A 19,986-nucleotide genomic window follows, 5' to 3' on the forward strand; every position below is an offset into this window, starting at 1 on the left:
TCAAAAACGTTTCCAATATATAGATATAACATAATATATATTGAATACCTACATGGAATTACATTAGCGAATCTATTTTTGTCTTCGGCTCCTACAGGTAGAGATGACAGTTTAGGTACTTCCATTGACAGGGTCTATAAAGGAAAACCGAATTTGATGTTGATGATTTTTCTTGCATCAAGCTAAAATGTTTCAGGAGATGCTGCATGTCAATCTTTATTTTCACATTGTGTTATCAATTATAGCAAACAAAATATCAATTGTAGCATTTCTGACTTCTAAAAACAAGACCATGTTAATCACGACGTTGAAGGTAAAGCTTCTTTAGACGAGTGACATTAACTATATCATATAGCCTATCTGCCATGATAGTCTAGAGTCATGTAATAATGATGTTGTGTATACATGTGCCATAGTATCAAAGTGTGAAGCCATTTGAAGGTCAGTATTTTGGCACATGATATACTAATCTTACATTAGGTTTTCTTTTCTAGTATTTGATGAAATTATATACATATTTGTATGCCATCCTTAAGTGATGAGTTAGAATCAGTTAGATTTGCCTAATGAACTATAACAGACCTCAAATTCATTTCTCTGGGCCTCCGTATCCATAAAGATATTGGACAAGGCAGTGTATTCAAGTAAGTTGGTTGGTTCTGAGGATTCATTCTGAAAACACAGTAGACAAAAATAAATTCCGTAAAGTGTATGATGACACTGTATATGATATACTAAAGCAATACAAACACCTTCTTTATGTCTACATGTTCCATTCTTCAGTATTAACTAATAGTTCTCATTTAAACCAAGAGATTCTCTTTTCTATTTGAATGCTGATGCCCTAGATAACCCGAGTGTCCTACATATATACCTGTATTTCTAGTCCAGGGTTCCAGAAACCACTGTGAGGCCGTGATTTAGGGACCACACCCAGTGCTATAGAATCCATACTTGGAACATTGGAGAGGCCTGATCTGCCGGGGTAGGGCTTCATCCTCTTACCACTCTGACGGCGGTGGATAATGATCTGGTGGCATAGAAAGAAAAGATGATTTTATTTACCCGAAGACACTAGAGTATTCATTGAGAAACAGGAACACAGAAATAATAAGCAAATAATATAAACCTATTCATATCATAAAAAGGCACATTAACATTATTGATGAGAAATTCATGATCATATTTGTCAATACTAAATGTATTCAACGATTGAAAACAGTGATGTTATCAGAAATTAATAAAGGAAGACAGGAGGCCCATGGGCCTTAACGATCATCCAACACAAAATAACATAGTCTCAGCGTACAGTAGTGGCAATACAAGGAACTCTTTGGTAACTGTAAGTCATTCGTTTGAACAAACTTACATGTAGTAGGCCTTCATCCAAGCGCGTTTCCAATATTCAAGTGTCTAGACCTCTGAGTTATTAACAAGAATTCATCTACATATCTGAGCCTTTTTGACCATTGTGGCCTTGAATGAAAGTCAATGTCATTCATTTGAACGAACCCATTATCAGATATCTAGGCCTCTTCATTAGTTTTTGACATGATTATTTTTAAAGATATCAGCCTTTTCTAATCCTGTGACCTTGAATGAAGCTCAATGTCATTAATTTGACCGCATTTGTTAGCCCTTCATCCCAGCAAGTTACAGACCCAATGTCAGGTCTCTAAGCCCTTAATTAGTTAATCACAAGAAGTCGTTTAAAGATTTTAGACTTTTTTACCTCTATGAATGAAGTTTAAGGTCATTTATTTGAATACACCTGATAGCCCTTCATCCAAGCAATGTTGCAGGACCAATATCAGTACAATGGGCCTTTTCGTTATGGAAGAAGTCATTTGAATGAAAAGTTTACGGACTGCACACAGCACACAGCGCACTTCACACGGCGACAAGCGAAGCATGATGACTATAGGTAAGATGGGCTAATGATATTGAGTTAACTTTGATGGAGAAGACGGCCCTTACCTGGAGTAGTAGGAGACAGACACAACAAAAGCCACCTACAGAGGCAATCACAATCACCACCGTGATTCCTGTCTGTAGCTTTGTCTCAGGATCAGCAGCAGGAATATTCAGGTTATTTACAGGGCTCACGTACTCATTTGGATGTATCAGCTTCACATCTGTCAACTATAAAACAAAAACATAATGTCATGAATTATTCCTAAAATTACAATTTTTATAAGAAAAAGTGGGATGGGATTACACAATACTGTACCTAGACAGGATGCAATGAGTCAATAGCAGTAGCAATATGTGCATCCCTCCTCTCCCACCCCTGATTTTTTTTTATGTCAGTGACATAAAAAAGAAATTTGTTCGACTGCTGTAATACTGTTTAGAGGTATTACATTCAATTTACAATAAATATCAAGTCTAGTTACCTTCTGTTTAAATCGGGACTCGGACATCACATTTAAGTTACAATAAATATCAAGTCTAGTTACCTTCTGTTTAAATCGGGACTCGGACATCACATTCAAGTTACAATAAATATCAAGTCTAGTTACCTTCTGTTTGAATCGGGACTCGGACATCACATTCAAGTTACAATAAATATCAAGTCTAGTTACCTTCTGTTTAAATCGGGACTCGGACATCACATTCAAGTTACAATAAATATCAAGTCTAGTTACCTTCTGTTTAAATCGGGACTCGGACATCACATTCAAGTTACAATAAATATCAAGTCTAGTTACCTTCTGTTTGAATCGGGACTCGGACATCACATTCAAGTTACAATAAATATCAAGTCTAGTTACCTTCTGTTTAAATCGGGACTCGGACATCACATTCAAGTTACAATAAATATCAAGTCTAGTTACCTTCTGTTTAAATCGGGACTCGGACATCACATTCAAGTTACAATAAATATCAAGTCTAGTTACCTTCTGTTTAAATCGGGACTCGGACATCACATTCAAGTTACAATAAATATCAAGTCTAGTTACCTTCTGTTTAAATCGGGACTCGGACATCACATTCAAGTTACAATAAATATCAAGTCTAGTTACCTTCTGTTTAAATCGGGACTCGGACATCACATTCAAGTTACAATAAATATCAAGTCTAGTTACCTTCTGTTTGAATCGGGACTCGGACATCACATTCAAGTTACAATAAATATCAAGTCTAGTTACCTTCTGTTTAAATCGGGACTCGGACATCACATTCAAGTTACAATAAATATCAAGTCTAGTTACCTTCTGTTTAAATCGAGACTCGGACTGTTCATCAAATCCCTGCTTGATAATCTCACTAACAACCTTTGTCATTTGTTCATCTGCCTTTCCGTCTGTATCAAGGAAATACAACTCGACCTTGACCTCCTCAATATTATCATTATCCGTAAATGGTATTGACAGTCTCTCGCACATTTTTGGCCGAATATTTAACAGTACAACTTGTTGCTGTTGTATATCAATCTGTTGATGATTTTCAACTATTTCAACCAATTCTGTGATGAATGTTTCTTTCTGTGAGCAGAACTCAGTCAAGGTCATTTGAAGGTGGATACTGATGAATACAGAAGGAAGTTCTGTGCTGATATGAATGTTTTTATGAGAAGTACTGGGATTTTTAACTGTAACAGTAGTGGTAGCTGCTGTAGAATGTAAAGTACTCCTTGATGGTGAACTCTGACCTGTCAATGGTGTTGTCGCTCTGGCTGTTTTTTCCTGAGATTTTGTTGAAGAATGATTTGCTTTTTTTGTTGACAGAAATAAAGTCACAATATCCGATTGATGAGTTGTCTTCAGGGATGTTGTAGTTGTTGAAGCTGGAGGCGTAACTATGCTACTGTTTGACCCTGATGTACTTGGCAATTCGGTGATAGCTCCAACAGATGTCTGATGGTGACTTCCGTCAGGGTGAGATGTGGATGAAGACCCATAAGTTGTGTAGGAATATATAGGAGTGTTATTAGAAGTGAAGTAATCAGGAGAGGTAGGATGACCTGCATTTTCCTCTGTTGTTGTTTGTTGTCGGCCATCATTGTCATGGATAACAAGGCCTTGCGAAGCCAAGGAGAGACTCCCAACTGTTGGTTGATTGGATTCAGAATTCACTGTGGTGAAAGTTGTGGACTGATCCATGGACGCAGATGATGAAATCCCTTCAGTGTAATCATAATGAGATAGTGATGCTGGAATGTATGTAGGTACCACAGACTCTCCACTACCCGAGCTAGTCATGTATACACTTTCTGTTACACTTTGCGTGACTGTGCTATATGATGACTGAACACTCAATAGTGATGCTGTCATTTCACTCTCTACTGTTGTTGAACTACTCATGTCGTCTTCCCTTCTACTTGTAAATACAGTTTCAGTAGTTATGTGCATAGAATCATAATCAATTGTCTCTGTGAGCTCATTATTTGGAATGGTGCTTGAACTTGTTAGGGAAGGTGTTGGTCTGATAGAGGCAGATAAAGAAGCACTGCTTATTATATCTTCATTTTCTTTATGCTCTTCATGAACACTATTGTTACTTGAATCAATAATTGATTTTTTTGTGGTTGTTTCCGCACTTAATGTCTCATTTTGTTCATCATAATTGCTTTTTGATGACATTTCTATCTTGTTGTTTGAGAATATATCTGTACCATTTTCAGGTTCTGTGCTGTTACTTGCTTCACCTCCAATACCAGAATGTTGGTGCTCTTCTGGAAGTTCAACAGGTAGAGACTCGGTAGCAATTGGTCGGACAATTGGAGTATCAGATGCACCATGGATCATGTCAGAATTTGGAGTTGTTGGGAGATGATCCTCAGGAAAGATCTCATCTCCATGATTACCTTCGGACTCTCCAGGAAAAGGACCAGAGTGGTCTGGAAGGTAACTGATGTGTTCCCCTGGTACCGGTTCCTCATGGACACCAGACTCTTCTGGATGTAGTTGGTGGTCTGCCCCACCAGGACGTAATGCTGCAATGTCCCCATCCATCTGTTGTTGCTCACCAGGAATCCCACCGCCACCAGTATGGTCAGCATCAATGTCAAGCCCTTCTGGGTCATCTGTTCCTTGCTCTACTGATGAAGTATTTCTATTTGGCTCTAGCAAGTGTCTAGTCCCCCTATCTAGTTCAGAATCTTGAATCTCTTCATTTGGTTCCATTTGTGACTCCGCTTGTGTCTGTTCATGTACTCCTCGTCCTGAGTCCCCATGCACTTCCTCACGTGGTTCCTCACCTGGTTCTTGTTCTGCTACAGGGTCAGACTCGTGTTCAGCCTCAGAGTGAAGCTGTGTTTGATGTTGACTGGAGGGCAGTGCCCTCTGACTGCCCTCATTTGTCCCTAAAGTTTCCCCCCTCAGTCCTCCCGACAGAACCACAGGATTAGATACAACGCCAGTAATTTGAAGAAAACCTAGAGAAAATAGAAAAAAAAACCTCTTTATTTAATCCTGGCATTCACATTTATTTTGGACTAATTTTGACCTCCATTAATGAATTAATTCTATCGAGGAAATAGACGCACAGAACCATTTGTTTTGATTAAACACTTAAAATTGTACATGATTTATGCAAGCAGTTCTATCTATTACCAGATGCTAAGATCATTTTATAATGAGGTACTATTGCCTGCATCAACATATCCGCCCAGTGTGCTTAGCTTTGGCAAACAAACATCAAAATATCTGCCCAGTGTGCTTAGCTTTGGCAAACAATCATCAAAATATCTGCCCAGTGTACTTAGCTTTGGCAAACAAACATCAAAATATCTGCCCAGTACTTAGCTTTGGCAAACAAAAATTCAGGCAGAAACATAGCATTTTTATTTGCAAATAACTCTTAATTTAGACTATCTACCATAATGTTGATAAGAAGTTAAAATCTGGCAATCAAAGAATAAAAAAATAAAAATACTCTGCTGCTGAGAAATCTTAGGCAAACAAGAACACAGCCTTTCAACTGACCAATAAAAAGGATTGTCCTTGAAATGATGGTGTGGTAGGATGACATTGGGGATGTATGCGTGGCAGTTATTCACGGCTGGCTGTAACGTCTGGGATACAACAGATAGACACCTGTCCGATATACTTCATCATCATCACATAGCTGTTGTTTCTGAGAACTGAACATTTCAATAATCAAAAGAAACAAATTCTGAAAAGATATTCATTATACTGAAAATTCCTTAACACTAATCAGTTTAAAAAAAAATATAATTCTTATTCCATTGTAGCTATACAAAAAAAGAAAAATAAACATACAGAATTAGACAGAATTAGACATATCATCATTAGGATTAAACAAAATGTCTTTATACAAGGGAACTGATATTCAGAGGAATTATTAGTCTTGACCAAATCCTCACTAAAATACAGTTTAAATTTGCAAACTTCAAGAAAACATGGTTTTATTGTATTGTTTTAGGTGATACAGTGTATGCTAACAACCCACATTTTGAAGAATTTCAAAAAATGTGTTGCGAAAATCCGGCGTAGGCCACAATTTTGTCACGCTGTCCTTGCATCCTAACGTCATTGCTTACTGACGTGGATTTATATTGTCAATGACTTTCCAGCCAATGAAAAGTACTCTAGGTTATATTACACTAGTGACATATGCGTAAATATTAAATGGGCGAAGTCACTGGATATCAGGCGAATTGTGCGATAAAGCATATGGTCTTCTTTGGTTGATGTAAGTGTTCTACACGGAAAATACATTTATGGTAATAAAATAAAGTCTGTACCTGGACTGAACAAATTATGATATCAAAGAAATTATCGACTTAAATGTGCATGTTTATGTTTTAAAAATCAGCCGAGTTCATGTTTTATAGTGTTTCTAAAATATTCATATTAATGTTTCTACATCATCTGAGATTGTTATTCTGAACTTTCCCTGAAGAAGTATCCTTAAATAACGTTTGTGGGTCAACATTATCAGGTAACAGACGTAAAATGACATTAGCTTGTTATATAAAGATTTAGAGTCTTATACACAATTTCCTCTCTTATTCGATCTTCTAGAATATAAGTTCTGGTCACTTGATTTGTAACTCTTTAATTCTACTTCTAGCAGCTCTATGAAATGAACCACCTATAATATATTATTATTAAGCTGAAAGATCTAATTAAGAATACACTACTTCCTAGAAGAGTATGAATCGACTTGGCCCCTGGAGAGCATAAAACCTCGGAAAATGGATTATTGAAAATGTGAAGAGAAATATAAGATTGAAAAAAAATCATACACAAATCATTATACCCTTTTTGTTCATCCAAACATCATTCGTTGTTTGTAAATTCCTCCAAAGAATCAAAACAGAGATGGTAGTTAAAATAAATTCAAAACACAGGTAGGGAAGATCATCACATGATATGAACAACTGATACAGCTGGGACTAGGTAAACAATGAAGATAACAATAACAATAGCAGTATGGTTAGTTTACCTATATATACAGTGTGGCGTTATTGTTATGGTTTTAGATCCATTCTGTCTTGATATCAATGATTACTTATCAAAATTAAGCGAGTGGGAAATACAACCAGTGGGACAACAGTATACATGATAAGTAGAGGCAGCCATTTTTAGTCTACTGACAAGGTCAAATAGGGAAGTGCCAGATTCAGGAAGTGGAAGAAAGCAGATAAATTACTAAGAAGCATCAAATAATGTATTTTATGCATCAAGTGAAAAGTACACACAAACAAAAGATTCTGATCATTCATTAACCATACTCCGCCGTGCGTATTGTTACTTTACATCCCTTTAACATTAAAATATATATATGGTATAGTAACTGATTAATTTATCAACTGTTTTAGACTTAGTATGAAAGTAATGTGACTGACAAAACTATGCTTGAAGCTTGTGTCCGCGTGATTGGATATCGGATGTGTAAAGAAAAACTTTAACATTTTTTGGGGAATTAGGAGGAATTTATTTTAGCAATTAGCCAGATCGATTCTTTATTAACGAAAATGCGAATGGTTAGCGTGAGCCCAGTTGCATTTTAAAGTTGGACCAGGAGAAAACCACCAACCAACTGTCTATACTTAACTGCTCAACATAACACAGAGCAGAGGTGGAGCTAAACTTGTGTTAATTTGTTGGAACACACTTGGCCACCATGAATTTAGAGGAAGTGTGTATATTGATGGAGTTGTGGAATGAATGTGGCTGAGTCCATTACATGTGATATAGATACCCCGATACAGAAAAGTGGGTTAACTAGAGTAATTGTGTTGTGATCCCTACATGTAATATAGATATCATGATACAGAGAGGTGGGTTAACTGGAGTAATTGTATTGTGATCCCTACATCTAACATAGATATCATGATACAGAGAGGTGGGTTAACTAGAGTAATTGTGTTGTGATCCCTACATGTAATAAAGATATGCTGATACAGAGAAGTGGGCTAATTTGAGTAATTGTATTGTGATCCCTACATGTAATATAGATATCCTAATACAGAGAGGTGGGTTAACTAGAGTAATTGTGTTGTGATCCCTACATGTAATAAAGATATGCTGATACAGAGAAGTGGGCTAACTTGAGTAATTGTATTGTGATCCCTACATGTAATGATAATAGAGATCTCCCTAATACAGAGAGGTGGGTTAACTAGAGTAATTGTGTTGTGATCCCTACATGTAATATATATATCATGAAACAGAGAGGTGGGTTAACTAGAGTAATTGTATTGTGATCCCTACATGTATAATTAGATATCCTAATACAGAGAGGTGGGTTAACTAGAGTAATTGTGTTGTGATCCCTACATGTATATAAAGATATGCTGATACAGAGAAGTGGGCTAACTTGAGTAATTGTATTGTGATCCCTACATGTAATATAGATATCCTAATACAGAGAGGTGGGTTAACTAGAGTAATTGTGTTGTGATCCCTACATGTAATATAGATATCGTGATACAGAGAGGTGGGTTAACTGGAGTAATTGTATTGTGATCCCTACATCTAACATAGATATCATGATACAGAGAGGTGGGTTAACTAGAGTAATTGCATTGTGATCCCTACATGTAATAAAGATATGATACAGAGAGGTTGGTTAACTGGAGTAATTGTATTGTGATCCCTACATCTAATATATATATCATGATACAGAGAGGTGGGTTAACTAGAGTAATTGTGTTGTGATCCCTACATGTAATATAGATATCCTAATACAGAGAGGTGGGTTAACTAGAGTAATTGTGTTGTGATCCCTACATGTAATATAGATATGCTGATACAGAGAAGTGGGCTAACTTGAGTAATTGTGCTGTGATAAGTCTATTATCAGCACACATTGACCAACTTATGCTGTGATTCATACCACTTCACCCTGATAAGACTCTTTAGTTTGTCTATATATACATGTACATCAATGGGGAGTGTATATCACTGAGACAATCTCACAAAAGATGAATGAATATACTGAGTACTACAAATACTACAAACCGACCAATTTATTAAATTATTGTTTTCATTGATTTGCTATAATAATTGAAAATGGTGGGTTTTTTTTTGCAAGTTCAAAATAGAGAAAAACGTACCAACACGACATGTCTTTAATATTTGTGCTCGTTCATGAATGCATGTCCTTAAGGTAATATATTATGAAGTAGATATCATGACAGACTCGTAATGAAGTGTATATGTATCGCCCCTATTCCTGACTCGACCTCCTCCCCAAGTTACCAGATCCAAGTCTGTTAGCCAGCCTCCCAGCAGTGCATGCAGATAAAAGAGTCCATCAACATGCTCAATAGAACATCTGTGGTAAATTTAATCTAGAGATTACATGTAATATATTGTTTTATCATTATCTGATGTATACCACTGTAAGAACATCTAGTTTACTAGGCTGTGGCCAGTACAAATTTTAGTAAATACAGTTTATCAGCTTATTGCGAACTGTCAGAATAGTTTTATTTACGGCTGTGTATTACCTTATTTTGGCCTGTCAGCATGATTTTATTTAAGGCTGTTTGCCAGCTTATTGTGCCCTGTCAGAATAGTTTTATTTACGGTTGTGTATTACCTTATTTTGGCCTGTCAGCATGTTTTTATTTAAGGCTATATCTCAGCTTATTGTGACCTGTCAGAATGGCTTTATTTACGGCTGTGTATTATCTTATTGTGGCCTGTCAGCATTATTTTATTTAAGGCTGTATGTCAGCTTATTGTGACCTATCAGAATTGTTTTATTTACGTCCGTTTGTCACCCTATTGTGACTAGTCAGAATGGTTTTATTGAAGGCTGTATGTCACCTTATTGTGACCTGTCAGAATGGTTTTGTTTAAGGCTGTATGTCACCTTATTGTGGCCTGTCAAACTTGTTTTATTTAAGGCCGTATGTCACCTTATTGTGACCTGTCAGAATGGTTTTATTTAAGGCTGTATTTCACCTTACAGTGACCTATCAGAATGGTTTAATTTAAGGCTGTATGTCACCTTATTGTGACCTGTCAGAATGGTGTTATTTACGGCTGTATGTCACCTCATTGTGGCCTGTCAGAATGGTTTTATTTACGGCTGTATGTCACCTTATTGTGACCTGTCAGAATGGTTTTATTTAAGGCCGTATGTCACCTTATTGTGACCTGTAAACATAATTTTATTTAAGGCTGTATGTCACCTTATTGTGACATGTCAGAATGGTGTTATTTACGGCTGTATGTCACCTTATTGTGACCTGTCAGAATGGTTTTATTTACGGCTGTATGTCACCTTATTGTGGCCTGTCAGAATGGTTTTATTTACGGCTGTATGTCACCTTATTGTGGCCTGTCAGAATGGTTTTTATCTAAGGCTGTATGTCACCTTATTGTGACCTGTCAGAATGGTTTTATTTTAGTCTGTATGTCACCTTATTGTGACCTGTCAGAATGGTTTTATTTACGGCTGTATGTCACCTTATTGTGACCAGTCAGAATGGTTTTATTTAAGTCTGTATGTCACCATAATTCAATGTTGCTTGTTACAAGCATTTCCATTGGCTTAAAAATTTACTTTATCAGCCCATAAAGGAAAAAATGGCGTCGCCGTTTGTAACGTCGCTTCTGATTGGCTGAGATGACGGCGTAATAATTTCATAGACAAAAGAGTCCCAAAATGAATTTTAAATGTTGAAGAGATTATCTTTAGTAAATTGAATTATAAGGATTAATTTGAATAGATTTTTTATGTTATGGAGATATAACACAAAAATCTGAGTGTACTCTCATCATAAACCGCTTCGCGGTTTATTTAGAGTACACTCAGATTTTTGTGTTATATCTCCATAACATAAAAACTCTATTCAAGTTAATCCTTAATTATTGTGTGACCTGTCAGAATGGTTTTATTTAAGGCTGTATGTCACCTTACAGTGACCTATCAGAATGGTTTAATTTAGGTCTGTATGTCCCTTTATTGTGACCTGTCAGAATGGTTTTATTGAAGGCTGTATGTCACCTCATTGTGGCCTGTCAGAATGGTTTTATTTAAGTCTGTATGTCACCTCATTGTGGCCTGTCAGAATGGTTTTATTTAAGTCTGTATGTCACCTTATTGTGACATGTCAGAATGGTTTTGTTTAAGTCTGTATGTCACCTTATTGTGACATGTCAGAATGGTTTTGTTTAAGTCTGTATGTCACCTTATTGTGACCTGTATTAAGTCTGTATGTCACCTTATTGTGACCTGTCAGAATGGTTTTATTTACGGCTGTATGTCACCTCATTGTGGCCTGTCAGAATGGTTTTATTTAAGTCTGTATGTCACCTCATTGTGGCCTGTCAGAATGGTTTTATTTACGGCTGTATGTCACCTTATTGTGACCTGTCAGAATGGTTTTATTTAAGTCTGTATGTCACCTCATTGTGGCCTGTCAGAATGGTTTTATTGAAGGCTGTATGTCACCTTATTGTGACCAGTTAGAATGGTTTCATTTACGGCTGTATGTCACCTCATTGTGGCCTGTCAGAATGGTTTTATTTACGGCTGTATGTCACCTCATTGTGGCATGTCAGAATGGTTTTGTTTAAGTCTGTATGTCACCTTATTGTGACATGTCAGAATGGTTTTGTTTAAGTCTGTATGTCACCTTATTGTGACCTGTCAGAATGGTGTTATTTACGGCTGTATGTCACCTCATTGTGGCCTGTCAGAATGGTTTTATTTAAGTCTGTATGTCACCTCATTGTGGCCTGTCAGAATGGTTTTATTTAAGTCTGTATGTCACCTTATTGTGGCCTGTCAGAATGGTTTTATTTAAGTCTGTATGTCACCTTATTGTGACCTGTCAGAATGATTTTATTTAAGTCTGTATGTCACTTATTGCGTCAGAATGGTTTCATTTACGGCTGTATGTCAACTTATTGTGACCTGTCAGAATGGTTTTTATTAAGGCTGTATGTCACCTTATTGTGACCTGTCAGAATGGTTTTTATTCTAAGGCTGTATGTCACCTTATTGTGGACTCTCAGAATGGTTTTATTTACGGCTGTATGTCAACTTATTGTGACATGTCAGAATGGTTTTATTTACGGCTGTATGTCAACTTATTGTGACCTGTCAGAATGGTTTTATTTTAGATTGTATGTCACCTTATTGTGGTTTTTTAGGTTTTTTAAACACAATATCAATGAAAAATATTACTAGTTAAATGTTGAGGACAAGACTATTATCTTCAGTCCTAGAACTAATCCTATATGTATTTTTTAGCTTATTCAGGAAGTCGATTTCTTGTGGATTAAAAATATTTGAATTCCAATGAATTAAAAAAAAACACAACATAATTTTGTTGGTAAATTTCATCTTTCTGTGTATAACAGTAATTTTTGCTTCACAAACATTCTTATATGTAAAGATATAATGCTATTCTTGGCTCTACTAAGGCTTATTCAATTTTGCTTTTTAATTGAAAAAAAAATCACTTTAAATCATCTTTCTTTAACAACATTGAACTTATCACAAGTTTGATAGATAAAAGAAAAAACTTTCACTTACTTTTCAGCTCTGTATTCCATCACTAGTTACATCCATGTGTTACAGTGTTTCAGGTCTGTACGTGTTATTGCCATATGCCACTTCAAGTACAGAAAAAAAGTCAAGTGTAAGGAAATCCTCTGTACCAATTAGTTCTACAGGACTACATGGTTTTGGTGTACCGTTAATACACAGAAAACAAATACTGAATTCAAAAGGATAAAACTAATATGTCAGAAAATTAAAAATCCTTTCACATATTTCGTATATGTACCAAACTGGGTATGGAGACCGTGTACTTCGAATTTCAAGTGTAAGGAAACTCCCTTGTGAATTAGTGGTAAAACAGGTCAGATCATTATTACAGCCTGTGACTTATCAGTAAGTAGATAGGCTCCATTGATTACCCAATCTGCCTGGTACTGATGCTGACCTAAGTGCCTTTGTATCAATACATCAACAATCTTCTGTATAACACACAGTGCCAGTCTACAACACTCACATTCAATATATGTACATATAGATTATATTGAAATAAAGTATTATACATCTGCTTAATAATAAAATTTATAGGGTTTAAAATGGCCATTTACAAATTGTACATTACAATATACCCTGTGTATAAAGATCACTTGTCTATAAAGACTTTTTACCCCTTGGATGTTATTTTACTTATAATAAAAGTTGATGTATTTTTATTTAGTCATATATTTTCAGTTGGGAACCTTATCAATATCTTTATCATAATTCAAAATGCTACAATTAAGTGTTAGGAATTACATGTTCAGACAAAAAGGAACATGTGTTATAGAGTCATTGTTGTCATAACAAGACTGGGGAGTCACTGTGAATATGAATGTTTATGATATTCACAAAACAATCCCCTCCTCCTTTTTTATTGTACATAAAAATAAGCTTTTTGTACCTCATTAATATTTCTATAGTAGGATATGCTAAGAACAGCTAAGCTACTTCATGCAATACAGTCTACATTTCTCTTTAACTGTTTCTTTCAAGTACAAGTACTGACAGGTGAAGGAATTTGATCAGCCAAAACAGCTGCTGCCTACTTCTAGTTCTGAACAAGGATAAGTGAATATCCAAGCTAATGGTTGCTTAGGGAAAACACACCCATGGTGCCTCTTGCTTGTGATTGATTGTGCAATGAAAATGTTTTTATATTTAATAGGATATTGCTAACATGCCTTATCTAATAGAGGTGCATATCTCAACCCGGGTGAAACATTTTGACAATTGTTCAGCACAAGGCATAGCCTGGTGAAGAAGTTCCTAGTTTTTCATCAATGACAAATGTAGAATATAAGATTCAATTATTTCATGACTAATTGTATGTGCATGTACTCATAGTTATAAGCAAATTACAAATTAATAAGCTTTTACAAAGAGTAAATTGTAGAATCAAAATCTTGATCAGTGTTCTACATTGAAAAATAAATTACTTAATTTTTTTTCCAAACTGTCATCCAATGTGGTTTTTTATACACATTAAAGCCACACCCAAGTATAAGTTGTACAACTGATTTCTGAGTAGAAGAGTTGTGGCTTATACACTGTGTATTTACACAGCTGAATAAATTGTAGTATACATATATATACAAGCTAGGGCCCAATGGGCCTGAATCGCTCACTTGCTACCTGGTAAACATAGTGCATATTAGAGACAGCCCCAATGTCAGGTCTCTAGGCCTCTTATATATTGACAAGAAGTTATTTAAAAGATTGCAGCCTATTTTATCCCATTATCATTGAATGAAGGTTAAGGTCAATCATTTGAACAAACTTGCTAATTTGATAGCCCTTCATTATAAAGAATGCTACAGGCTAAATATCAGGTCTCTAGGTCTCTTAGTTATTGACAAGATGTTTTAAAGATTTTAGCCTATTTCACCCCTGTAACTTTGAATGATGGTCAATGCCATTCATTTGAACAAACTTGGTAGATTTTAGAAAGGATTTTAGACTATTTGACCCCTGACCGTGAATGAAAGTTACTGTCAGTAAGCTAACCCTAGTAAAGTCATTTATTTGAACAGTCTTGGTAGCCCTTCATCCCATCGCCAGCATACTATAGGCCCAATTTCAGGATTGTCTTCTACTTTTGGAGAAGAAAAGATGAAGCCAGATGGACGGTCAGACAGCTGAATGACGGCACTACACCTTCGGGGAGGTGAGCTAATAAATGCCCCAAGATAAAGCTACAAAATTAATGTAGGTGCTATCAGGTCAATATGGACAGGTATTATTTGCTGAATATGTTAGTTTTATCCTCATTCAGAGACTGCATTGTAATTCCAGTCTTCTTGCCTTTGGATGAAGTTGACAGAAGCAGACCAAAAACATAGAATCTTACATAAGTGACAGCGTAATATAGAAATTATAAAATAAACTGAATCAATTTACATTGAGGGTGTTATTAGTTTAACGTCCTATTAACAGCCAGGGTCATGTAAGGACGTGCCAGGTTTTGTTGGTGGAGGAAAGCCGGAGTACCCGGAGAAAAACCACCAACCAGCAGTCAGTACCTGGCAACTGCAAGCCCCACATGGGATTCAAAATCGTAACCCAGAGGTGGAGGGCTTGTGGTAATATGTCGAGACATCTTAACCAATCGGACCACCTTGGCTCCTTATACATAGCCATGAGTGTAAGATTCTATTTATCACATAACTAGCTAGTGATTTTGTGATTTGTCGACTGTAAACATTTTGCAGTGTTATTTTTGCAATAACCTGTTCACTATTTATAAGTTTTATTGACACACCAAATACTATGCACCCGGGAATTTTCACGCTAAAATCTCCTTTGTGTTCTTGATAGCATAAATTAAACTTTGATTATATACAAAAAGACAGACTAAATCTGTTTTGGATGTTTCCTTCTACTGAGACAATTATATGCAATGTCACAGATGGATTATATCATAATTACCTACAATGTTACAATAGTGTTTTCTTTCATACCTACGGGTGTAATACTGGCTGGTCTAGGGCAATACACTCATGTCGCCTGAGGCTGTATTGCATGGCTACTCATGCAATAAAGCCTCATGACGTCACGGCGTCAACAAAATCTCTAATTCCTCGGTAAAATTTTAACCTTTTTTCACGAATATGACTGGTTTTATTATGAAAGATGCAAACAACGGAATTTGTTATGAAAATATCACGTAAATTTTCATGTATGGAAAATTGACTTCCAGTCGTCGATTTCTCCGAATTTATTTCGAAATGGCGGGATATTATAGCTGTAAAAATTGCAATAAAACATCGAGGTATGAAAGAAAAATACTCTTTCATAAGTGGATATGAAGGATAGGAATATTCTACCCTCGGGATCACAAAATGTAGCAAAACCCTCGGCAAGCCTCGGGTTTTACTACATTTTGTGACCCTCGGGTAGAATATCCCTATCCTTCATATACACATATGAAAGAGTCTTATAATATTACACAGGTCATAGCATATTTATCACATATTAATATGGTTGTATGACATATTGCTGTGAATGCCAGATACATGTTCAATAGTCTTTGAAGAATTAGAGAGATCGAGTGAGGTGTGTTACTTGGTATCTTCGGTGTCATGCTGCAGTGATATATCACTATAAAAAGAGCAAGAGTTCCACTATAAAAGAAGACACAACATGAATATACCGCAGTCTCCCAAAACACGCAACACGCACTTCATATACGCAACACACTGCATACATGAGAGGCTGTCCTTACATGACCCTGGCTGTTAATAGGACGTTAATATATAAACAAACAAAAATTAGAACTAGATGTTATTTGCGGTACAATAATTTTATTATTTTCTTTGATAAAATACATCACAGCAATGAATCAAGTCTTACTCTTTGATCTTTGACAAAAACAATGTAACAATATGAAATCATCTGGACCCGGTTGTTCAAAGAATGATTAGCTTAATCACATAATTAATGATATTCTCATTTCTCATATGCTGCAAAATTTGTAATTATATCTTCACTAAACTAAGCAAGTAAAGTAAGAATTGAGTTCCTAAGATTCTTTAAAATTAAGTAAAACTTGTATTACCAGAAATTATTTAATCTTGATTTGAAACTTGTTATTAAACTGTGATTAGCCTGATCACTCTTTGGACAACTGGGCCCTGGTGTATAAGTAATCTTTTCATTTTCCTGATAAATATTGAAATCAATTATTATAATTATAATATATATAAGCAAGTGAAACAGAGTTCTTGGAATACTGTACATCATCCCTACAACAACCAATGGGACCCGGCAGCATTAAAGATGTACAAATAAATACTTGGGTCATCTCCAATATTTACCGTTAAAATTGTTATAATAGAAATATCAATATTCATTTTCCATATATCGGTAATCAGCTTTCACAGAAATCCTGTTAACATAACTAACTCATTGAATACAGGATTGGTAAAGACATCAAATAAATTCAATGTAAACCAATATTCTCTAATCACTGACTATGCACAAGTCCTTTATTCAAAACTAAAGAAAACTCTTCTAACAAGTTTTATTAATGCTGAATTTCACATTACCCAGTTGAGAAGTTTAGATCTCAATTTCACACTGCTTTGAATTTAAATAGACTACTTTGTGTATGCAAGGAGTATTGATATAAACCTCATGAAATAGACTCTGTTGGGACTATAACATACATAAGGAAGATATATAGCCATTACGATTGGACGGAAGCTTCAATAATTAGTGAAGATTTTAACACAAGTCAACATGTCAATATCAGTCATTACAGTCAACATACATCAATATTTTAACATTGGTTTTACTGCCAATGGAATTCCAACAATAATCATAACATCCCCAAGCTCTTCACCTAACAATACAGGACTCCTGGCCTACCCCATTAATTATAAATAAAACAATGATTTTATCTTGACTTTTCTGAAGTCTTTGCTTTGATTTCCACATTCTTGTTGTTAATAGTTTCTTCTCGTAACTTCTGTACATTGAACAAATATGAGACAAGAGAGACATGGAAAGATCATTTAGACCATCTCATTTTTCTATTGGTCCAGAAGCAGTCTACAGATGATGAACTTTTAAGTTATTTTCAAAACTTACTGAGAAATGAGAGCAGCAAACTTCAATGGCCACTTGTCTCATATTGTTTCAGATTGGCCCAGAAATGTGACAATGAGTGTACGACTTAAGGTGCTCTCCATCACAATAAAACAAACAATTCTTTAGGATTTCCTCAGAAATAGTTAAAACAGAACTCGGGCGCTAAAATCGAATATGGCTGCATAAGCCACTTTATATTCCAACTGGTCTCAAAAGCTAATCACTACAAGGGCAGTGCAAACAACATTTGTCAGAGCAAGATTCCTTTATAGGATTGTTTATTGATAGAGGGACAGACAATTGGCCAACAGTGAGTTTTACCACATGACTGTGCACTTTTGACCGTTTTCACTCGATGTCATCATCATTATTGTAAACTAGTTAAATATCAACAACAACAAAACAAACATTAAATGCATGATAAAACAAAGTAATATCATTTACTTAAAAAAACTTCTATTAGTAGTTTTTATCATCAAATACTATGACAGAAATTCAACAAAATAAAGCAAATTAATTTAATAAATTCTATTTCCATTGTCAAGTGGACATGTGAATTTAAAGCAATATTGCAAATACTCAAAAATTTCATTTCTGTTATCATTAACACATACTCTAATGAAATAATGCCACTTGTTTATCAAATGAGACATATAATAGGCTGACCATTTACCTTTATTTTTCCTTAATCAGCTTAGCAATGCCTTAAATTAACTCTGAACACAATTTCAAATATCACTCAATACCTGCAGAATGAATTGAGACTCTATCAGTATTCTAGCTAAATCTATCACATATGAAATATATCTCACAAGCATCTCCCTACACATACATATTGTTATCAAATTCATTAGCTGCCTATTATCATCATTATGCCGAGTTCTGAAATTCTGAGTTATGCTCAATCAGCTACATGTCTTGTACTTATAATATAATACCATTTCTATCCCAAAATGCTGCATTGTCATAGTAACCCTTGTTAAATTCAATGACCACAGACCTTTATTACGGTCTTCAATTCTAGAAGACTTATTTTTCATCTTAAAACAGATTTAAATTCTTGATGTAATTATTCATCAACAAAATTGAAAATGACTCACTTAAAACACTTTTCCCCTGATGACCTTGTACTGGGATTTACAAATTGATGAACACATCAATTTAAGAATACTGAGAAAACCTTCACTTCTGTGATTTATATAAGTATAAACCTTCACTTCTGTGATTTATATAAGTATAAACCTTCACTGCTGTGATTTATGTAAGTATAAATAAGCCTAATTACCTGACCCAGACTATCTAGTCCTTCAATAATATTGAATAGATTACAGCTATTTATTGCAATGCTGTCCACATGAAGTAATAAATAACATCTATAGCAATGAATCACAACTATCTCCTATTCCCTGATCTGTTATTTCCTCTTCTGTGACCTCCGTGACCTCCTGACCCTTGACCTCTCTGGTGATAGCTGAATGGTCCATACTCAGTCCCAGGGACTACCCCACCGTCCTGGTACCCACCGCTGTGGTACCCACTATAGTTATCAAAATGCAGTCCCTGATTCATAGGTGATTTACTAGATGATTTGCCCCTCTGACCTTGACCTCTGTGACCTTTTTGTGACCCTTCGTTGCCATGATAGCCTCCATAGTTTCCATGATCCTGGTATCCTCTGTTGTAATAGTTACGATGACCATGTGGTGAGTAGTCACTGTATTCACTGCCAAACGCCTGGTAACCCACATGACCTTCAGGCGATGGTGTAGCATGGAAACCTCCTCTCTTCCCTCCATATTGTGGCTTGTTACCGGAGGGTGAAGATTTACCATGAGCACCAGAGTTCTTGTCCCATAATTTGACCAGGGTGTCTCCTACGTGTGGTTCAATCTCCTAATAACAAAGAAAAGCAAACATATTGAT

General features: G+C 35.6%; 2 protein-coding genes across 5 annotated transcripts in view; both read right to left on the bottom strand.

Moving 5' to 3' along the window:
* Positions 1 to 13,296, bottom strand: part of LOC138332861 (receptor-type tyrosine-protein phosphatase zeta-like) — a 36,405-nt gene extending 23,109 nt beyond the window's left edge. For 2 of the 4 annotated variants that reach the window (XM_069280830.1, XM_069280829.1), the window contains exons 1-7: positions 12,973 to 13,296; positions 5,931 to 6,088; positions 3,216 to 5,380; positions 1,978 to 2,142; positions 875 to 1,030; positions 583 to 672; positions 53 to 134 (exon numbers count right to left, since the gene is read on the bottom strand). In XM_069280830.1, coding sequence (XP_069136931.1) covers positions 53 to 134; positions 583 to 672; positions 875 to 1,030; positions 1,978 to 2,142; positions 3,216 to 5,380; positions 5,931 to 5,976 — 2,704 coding nt within the window. In that variant the 5' untranslated portion in view covers positions 5,977 to 6,088; positions 12,973 to 13,296. Of the gene's footprint in view, positions 1 to 52; positions 135 to 582; positions 673 to 874; positions 1,031 to 1,977; positions 2,143 to 3,215; positions 5,381 to 5,930; positions 6,089 to 7,230; positions 7,351 to 12,972 lie in introns of those variants that run through there. The other 2 variants (XM_069280827.1, XM_069280828.1) reach the window with 2 other exon arrangements.
* A 3,459-nt stretch (positions 13,297 to 16,755) lies between these two features.
* The window catches only part of LOC138334017 (3'-5' RNA helicase YTHDC2-like), a 62,152-nt gene continuing 58,921 nt past the window's right edge, over positions 16,756 to 19,986 (bottom strand). Inside the window, 1 exon segment of the mRNA XM_069282737.1 lies at positions 16,756 to 19,956. Coding sequence (XP_069138838.1) covers positions 19,456 to 19,956 — 501 coding nt within the window. The 3' untranslated portion in view covers positions 16,756 to 19,455.

Source organism: Argopecten irradians, chromosome 10 (assembly GCF_041381155.1).
Source record: "Argopecten irradians isolate NY chromosome 10, Ai_NY, whole genome shotgun sequence".
Classification (NCBI taxonomy): domain Eukaryota; kingdom Metazoa; phylum Mollusca; class Bivalvia; order Pectinida; family Pectinidae; genus Argopecten; species Argopecten irradians.